This window comes from Cadophora gregata (genome assembly GCF_030347475.1).
Source record: "Cadophora gregata isolate MNR1 chromosome Unknown scaffold_1, whole genome shotgun sequence".
Classification (NCBI taxonomy): domain Eukaryota; kingdom Fungi; phylum Ascomycota; class Leotiomycetes; order Helotiales; family Ploettnerulaceae; genus Cadophora; species Cadophora gregata.
This window is the reverse complement of record NW_026695924.1, coordinates 3,326,048-3,333,550: the sequence shown is the minus strand read 5'-3', so window position 1 is coordinate 3,333,550 and position 7,503 is coordinate 3,326,048. Positions and strand designations below refer to the sequence as shown.

The following is a 7,503-nucleotide window of genomic DNA, read 5'->3' as shown; positions in this document are numbered from 1 at the left end:
TCACGGCGAGATAGGCGTCTTCGTAGCCTCAACAACCGCGCCCGCAACAGCACTACTCCTTTCCCTCCTCTCACCCTCCGTCTCCTCCTTCCCCTTCCTCTCCTCGCCCCAAACCTGATGTTCTTCATTAACAGGCGCCGCAGCCGGCCCGTTATCATCCATTTCCTCGTGGAATTTAGAGGCTGCTCTGGGTGATGGGTGAGGTTTAGATATTGATTTTCGGGGTGAGGTTTCAGGCGGCGGAGGTACGGACTTCCTCTTGACGGATGAAGCTGTTGCGTCGAAGTTTTTAGGAGGCGAGGTGTGCTCAGCATCGAAGAGACTCTCCTCGTAACTCTCCATGGTCTTCGGCCTGTCGTCCGTTTTGATGGGCTCGGGTCTCTTTTTCTCGCCCGCGGTTCCAAGCTGTCTGATCGGTAAGGTAGATACGGTTTCCTTCTCCTTCCGCTGCGCAGCGGAAGTAGAGGGGCTGCGTCCCCAGCCTGTTTTTCTCTTCTCGCCCATCCAAGTCCCCCAGCTGCCAATATACGCACCTGCTTTACTACCTACGCTCTGCACTGTCTGTTTGGCGCCATTCAGATCCGGGGCAGTGAACCCCGGGCTTGGGAGCGCCGTGCCATTCTTCTCTGCTTCGCGGCGCTGCTCTTCGTATTTCTTCCGCTGGGCCTCACGCCGGGCTTCAATGTCCGCGTACAGTTTGTTGAAAGCGGTGCTAGCTTTTTCGCGTCCTGCTTGGAGGTTTCGGCCGAGGACTTCCTTGCCCGTCGCGAAGCGCTCGTCAAGCTTGTACTCTTTGACCTGCTCCATCATGCGGCGCTGGACGTCTTCGATTGTGAGGCCACCGGCGCAGGGATGTTTGGGCTCGACGATGTCGAAGAGGTGGCTGTCTGTGTAGCGGTCCCAAATACGGTAGTTCTCGGACCGACTCCAGGCTTCTACCCAATCGATTCCGAAATCATGAGCAGGGTCGCCTTCGACGTGTGGCAGCATGACTTTGGGGTTATTGGCGTGGTGTTGGAGGTAATTGTGGCATTTGACTGCCGAGATGAGGGAGAGGAGGTATTCCTCGAATTGGAGACGGATGAACTCTTCAGAGCCGACGTAGCCCATTGTCTTGGGTCGTCCGGGATTTGCATCGTCCCAGGTATCGTTGACGGATTGAGTGATGAAATCGATCCATCTTCGATCCGCAACGGAGAGGGCTAATGCTGATCTTAGCGAGCTTGACGTGATAGTTATTGTTGTGTTATCTAGATTGATGAGAATATCGCTGTATCGATCTTTTTGCTGTAATAATAAGGAATTCGTTGATCCCACGATGTATGATTTTGTTCCGTAATCCGCTAATATGTCAAGTTGTTGTAAAGGGGTATAAGGGCCAAACAAACTCCCCTGAGTTCGAGTCAGTATATAAAGCACCAAAGGAAGTTACAGTCCAAGTCATGTGCAACACATACCTTTCCAAAAATCTGTAATGGTAAACCCATATAAGACAATAACGAGCTCCGATCACTGGTTTTCAAACTGGTAGGTTTCGTTAAATGCCGTTCATAGGCATCCATATCAGGATCTGCACAATCCTGCAAATTGCGAATGAGACCTGGTATCAGAGAAATGAGAGAGAATTGCATCATGCATAATCTCTCACATCTCGAGCCAAAGAAGAGCATCTGCACCAAGATTAGTCAGCCATTATTTAGGGAGTCATAAATGTGAGGGAGAGAAAAACAAAATACCTTCGGCTGCAACAAACAACATTTGAACAGCACCAGAGTTTGCGCCTTGAACTCCCTCACCAGCTCTCTCAAACTCATGCCTAAATACTCCTCTCTATCCTCCTCCGCCTGTCCCACACCCCTCTCTTTCTCTTCTTGCAGACTCTCCTGGAATCTCTTCAAGATCTCCGTGTCTGTGAACTCTCTCTGCGCGAACCAAGCTTTCGTAACCACGCTCAGTCGTTCTCGCAGCATGCCGAAGAACTGCGGCGAGTCGGCTATTACGACGACGGCTTTCTGAACCGTTGAACGTGTTACGTCTGCAGGTCGGTTGATGAGAGCGGAGGCATCCATTTGCCTTGTACAGGATATGCCGAAGAGGGAGGTGGAGGGGATATCGCCGTGTGCTGGGCGGAGGAGAGTGAAGTAGGAGAAGTCTTCTGTGGACCTGGGGTAGTTTGTTAGCAGTTGCAATAGAAGTGCCACCTCCTACAGCTCCAGCTGTATTTTGGAAGGAGAAGAAATGGACTTACACATGAGCACCATCACTCAACGCCATGAATGGTAATAAAGGCCATTCATTGTCCACAGCTGGATCCACGCCTTCAGGAGCCCCAAACCAACTCTCTACTTCTGGGCCTCTGTTGTACTCGTCAGCCCATTGTCGTAATCGAGGTCCTACCCCCTAGTTCCCATTCCTCGGTCCTAACTCAGAGCTTAGAGAGCCATATCTCACCTCGCATGATGAAATCCCACCACCGTAACAAGCGGCACAAACCCATTCCCCACTCCATTTCCCGCAGTACCATTCTTTGCTGGTGCAGGTGTAGGTATTCCATTGCTCTCCTTCGAACTCACAGGTACCGTAGACGTATGCCCGGCTTCTGAGCTAGGAGCAGGAACAGGAGCTCCAGACCCCGCCACAAGCTCAGGCGCAGGTGTAGGCTCAACAGCAGCAGCAGGAATCTCGTTCTCCTTCGGCGTCGGGGCATCAAGGTCGATATTCTCCATCTTGTCCTCCAGCTTGTCCGCCTCCATGGTTGCGATCTGCTTGTCTGGGTTTTCTGCGTGTTTGCTTGCTTCCGTGGTTGTGTCCTCCCGCCAAATTTATCTCGAGTCAGCCCAGTGCCAATTCGTTATCAAAACTCCTCGTTCTCAATTGCAGTCGTGCCGAAGAGAGTATCCCAAGCTGGCCTTCCAATATCGTGTCCTCTGCCCTGCCCGTCTTGTCTTGCCTGGCCTCGTTGTCGTCTTGCCCGGCTTAACACATGCTTCCTAATGATCTGCAATAGTCGAGATTCCAGCGGGTCCCCTCAAATTGTTTCGCCCTGTCGTGCAGTTATCCGTCGCGGTTCTCAAATTTCGTCCTTTTTAAATCTTTTTATCATTTATTCGTGGGCGGGGTTTATGTGCAAGCGGAAGGCGGGCAATCAGATGAGTGCAGACGAGACGAGATGAGGGTGATATGATCGGATCAGATCAGATCAGATCAGATCAAAAATAAAGTTGTCCTCCTTGCTTGCTTGCCGGACCCGGATGCCATGCCATGCCATGCGATCCACCTCAACAGGGCGATTCAACAGCCACGTTTCCATGCAGTACCCAAAGTAAGGTAACCATATCCTGTTCAGGTCGTATCTGTCAAAACGTGCAGCATCGGCTTGTGCAAGAATACATGTTCTATTTCTATGGCCTATAATTGCTCATTACCTCCCCTGCATGCTCTTCACTCGCCCCCCTGGCCTCTTTGCAGTAAATATCCAATCTGCGAACTATAACAATACAATGAAACTAGATTGGTCGATCCATACGCTGACCGCCAGAAAGGCGAGAACTCCCCGTTGAGTTTGCTTGCTTGCTTGCTTCCGTGCAGTTAAGTTGCATGGCTGCCAGCGAACCTCACATACATACCGCATGCTTCCTTGCCTTCGACTTCAGCCCCAATCAGAGATGCAGTACCCGTAGACCGGGATGCGGGTCGTTGAGATCCACGTGATTGGCTTGGGTTTTGATGCTTTGTATGGTTGATGGCGATTATGCAAGTCATGTCGTGGAGGGATGAGTTGAGATGTTCCCTTTAAGTGGGTGGAGGACGGAAGGATAGGAGTAGCTACCGAGAGTCTGTGGAGAGCGGAATCTGCATATCCGTACCGTAATAGCTGAAGATACAATACCTAAGTGAAAGGGGTCAATTCTATTAGATAATCACCAAGTGGCAAATTTCTCATGTCTCTCTTGTATAAAACCTCTAAAGATATACCTCAGCTAGACCTACTCAGCTGAGCGAAACACTGCAGTCAAGTCTCGGCAACTCACCTCACCTCCTTTCTATCGTTTCGTATTCCGCCAACGGATCAGACTTATAGAAAAGGCGGAAGACAAAATCCTGGTTTCATTCGCCCAGTCCGCCGCCCAGTCGGATGGAATGTCCTCTCCTCTAGCGATGTTTGCACGCTCATGTCTTCACCGCCCAGTTCAGCTCAAGCCATCCGTCAGTCAATAGGTAGCCACATCAGACCTCAACCTCAAATGATAACTCAGACTGGAGATTCAAATTGAACGATAGGTTAGACGGATGCTTCATTGTTCATTCGATCATCCATCGTTCCATTCCATTTCTCGTGTCTACTCCAACTCAGCCAAGTCCACCAGCCCAGCCAAGCGAGAACGAAAAGGCTACTGTGATACCTGGTTTGCCCACGTTTCCATGCATTTGTGTTCGTTGACGCCAGAGAAAGAACAGACAAAGGGCAACAGAAATCGAGGTAGTGGTAGTAGAGAAAAAGAAGAAATAAAGAGGTTGCAAAGTTCCCAATCCAGTCTCCCAACCCCAAGAGCAATAATCACAAGACGAAGAAGAGGAGAAATCCGCTGCTCGTCTTCTGACCCGGTATCATATTTCATTTCCATGCAAGGCTCAAGGCTCAAGACTCTCCTCCCAAGCAATAGTATTTTTGACACCTTCCGATATCGATAACTCTCCCTCCCCCAACGATGACTTAGTTGCCATTCATCTCCATTGCCTGTCCATCACCTCCATTTTCGACATTGTGATAATCAAGGATTTCGGAATACCTGTAAGAAACAAACCAAGTTAGTCACACTTCTTCTGCTTCCTATCCCAAAAGATAGTGCCGTTGAAAACGCACTATTCCTTCAAGACTGCTCTTCTTTGTATTCGTAAAGTTGCTCGTACATCATGATTTTCCACGTATCCACCGGGAGGTCAGCGTCATTGAATGACCAATCAAACCGCTCCTCAGCTACAGGCTCATCTGTAGGGTCGTGGTATGGCGCGAGGTATTCGTGTGCAAGAGCCTCCGGTGCCTTAACTCGCTTCCGTGGATCAAATACCAGCATTTCTTCGAGAAGTGCAATTGCTACGAGATATTAGACTTGAGAATATGACGGTAGCGTAGGCAAATTACCTAATGGGTCGGCATTTCTGAACTTATCCTTCAGTGGTTGTCTTTCGCGCTTTGGCAGCGACTGGACGAATCTCAAAGTCTGGAGAATTATTAGCATCTCGCATACTAGTATGCCTTACTAAAGCTTACGTTCTCACTAGCAATAGTGTGGATAACATCGTCTGGGGGTGTTCCGAGGAGTTCGGTGATGATCGAGAACTGGTTGACGTGATCCTTTCCAGGGAACAAAGGCTTGCCCTCCAACATCTCCGCGAAAATGCACCCCGCACTCCAGATATCTACCTCAACATCGTACTTTTGCCATGTAAGCATGATCTCCGGCGCTCTGTAGTATCTCGTTGAGACATATCCGGTCATCTGGGGGTCTTGAATACGGGCCAAACCGAAGTCGCAGATCTTCAGATCACAGTTCTCGTTGACGAGGATGTTGCTGGGCTTGAGATCGCGATGGACGACACCAGCAGAGTGGACATACTTGAGACCCCGCTATTCCAAAGTCAGCCCCACCGCAAACCACCGCATATGCTGGGGATATTTACCAAGATCTGGTAGAGAAAGTATTGTATGAACTGCTTCTCAAGCGGTCTCGAGGTGAGGAGGCGATGCAAATCGGTGCCTAGGAGTTCGGTGACGAAGTAACTGCAGAGGTTGTTAGCCGTTGCGCGCCAGATAAGGGATAGGCCCAAGCATACATATCCTCAAGGGGCGAAATGAAGATATCGCTCAGGGAGATAACCTGCGCTGAATTAGCGCTGCGTGAATCAACAGGATAGTGGCGAACGCACATTCTCGTGCTTGAGATGCTTCAGCAACTTCAACTCTCTGTATGTTCTCTTGGAAAGGACGGGGGTGCTGAAGGGCTTCATAATCTTCTTGACGGCTACATTCTGACCGGTGAGTTGATCTTTGGCAGAGCTGCACGATTGTCAGCTGCCATATTTCAATCTCCAGCGGATTATCGTACCAAACCAAGCCAAAAGCTCCCATTCCTACCGGTTGGAGGTCGGAATATCTGTGAGGATCAGCTTTCCGTCGCAAATTAGGTGGCGTACCCCGCGCAGCCGTACCTGGACGTGATCTCGAACGTCGTACCGAAGATCTGTGCTCGTACGAATTCAGCCATGGCGAAGCTGGGCGACTGGCGATGGCAGTAGAAGACAGTCGTTGGTGGTAGGTGTTGAGGTGCAGCGTGGGGAATTCAAATTGTGTCGCCGGCGGAGGAAGTAGGTGAAAAGAGTGGTTGTTGTGTATAGGATGGAATGGGAGGGAGGGATATGATGGGATTTGGGATTTGGGATTGGGGGTTGTTTTCGCCGTACTAATCGTCTAGCAGTCGCTAACCGTAACAGACCAGGGCCAGGCTTGTACGGTACGGTCAAATCGAGTCCTACGGCGCAAGAAGTCAGTCTGGGCGGGGCAGGCCGGGCCGGGCAGGGCAGGGCAGGGCAGGGCAAGTGAGGCAAGCGTAACAAGAGGCGAACAGGGAGGGGAGGGAGGAAAAGTAGAGGATTTAATTCCCGGCGTCCATAAACTGACTCCCTTCCAAGTATATTCTCCCAGCAAAGAGTCTCTTTTTTCTTGCAGAATTTCTGACCTGAAAGAGCTGATTCGAATGTGCTTACCTGAGTTGACAGTAATCCTCGGCTTGCCGGCGAATATGCCTCAATCAATATCTGCTTAGGGTTATCGTTTGGGGATCCGGAGGTCGACTAGGAGCAGGTAGCGGCCCAAGAACGAGTGTCTGTGGTAGGAGGCTGGTAGGGATCCGGCCAGGTATTTCAGTGAAAGTGCACAGGAACAACAAGTCCAACGCCAACAAAGGCAGGTAAGTGTCAACAAGACCAGAATCAGAGAAAAAGGTGCCGTCCAGCGATCTGATTGTAAGGTAAAGTAGGTCGGTAGTAGGTGATCCCAAGCAAACGCCGTTGGCGGGCGGTGTGATTGTATTGTGTTGATTTGACTGGACTGGTACTGGTACTGGTACTGGTACAGGTACCGGGAGTGAATGAACGAGTTGGCTCTTGCACGTGAAGTTGAAGTTGAAGTTGGATTTAACTTTTTGGCACGATCGTCTCTCTGCAGATCTCGTCTTGGTCGTTGATGGACGGGAAGGGGAGGGAAGTACGTAGGGGGAAGAGCATAGGGCAGGTCAGGGAAGGGCCGTAGTTTTATGTATTTCCAAAGCTCCTCGACTTTTGCAGCAGCAATCAAGGAGTCCAAGAGCCGGGGTCTGCGATCCCTCATCGCCGCTGTTTTTGCAGCTGGGAAGCCTGCCGAGGAGGCATGGACAGCTCAAGAAGGCGAAGGCTCCAAGGGAACCTGTAAATACAAGGCTGAGCTCTACAATATATGGGTTGCTA

The 7,503-nt window shown here is 50.5% G+C and overlaps 2 protein-coding genes across 2 annotated transcripts; both read right to left on the bottom strand.

Moving 5' to 3' along the window:
• AVL9 (late secretory pathway protein avl9) lies at positions 1-2,753 on the bottom strand (the record flags this gene model as incomplete). The annotated part of the gene is made up of 5 exons (XM_058494251.1): positions 1-1,392; positions 1,458-1,670; positions 1,737-2,163; positions 2,249-2,356; positions 2,452-2,753. The coding sequence occupies 5 exons, from the start codon at positions 2,751-2,753 to the stop codon at positions 1-3; spliced, it is 2,442 nt and encodes an 813-aa protein (XP_058364454.1).
• Positions 2,754-4,714: 1,961 nt separating this feature from the next.
• Positions 4,715-6,266, bottom strand: HOG1 (MAPK protein hog1; the record flags this gene model as incomplete). The annotated part of the gene is made up of 9 exons (XM_058494250.1): positions 4,715-4,790; positions 4,912-5,095; positions 5,144-5,222; positions 5,273-5,629; positions 5,683-5,782; positions 5,836-5,879; positions 5,929-6,058; positions 6,108-6,155; positions 6,211-6,266. 9 exons carry the CDS (start codon positions 6,264-6,266, stop codon positions 4,715-4,717), a joined length of 1,074 nt encoding a protein of 357 aa, XP_058364453.1.
• Positions 6,267-7,503: the final 1,237 nt, after the last annotated feature.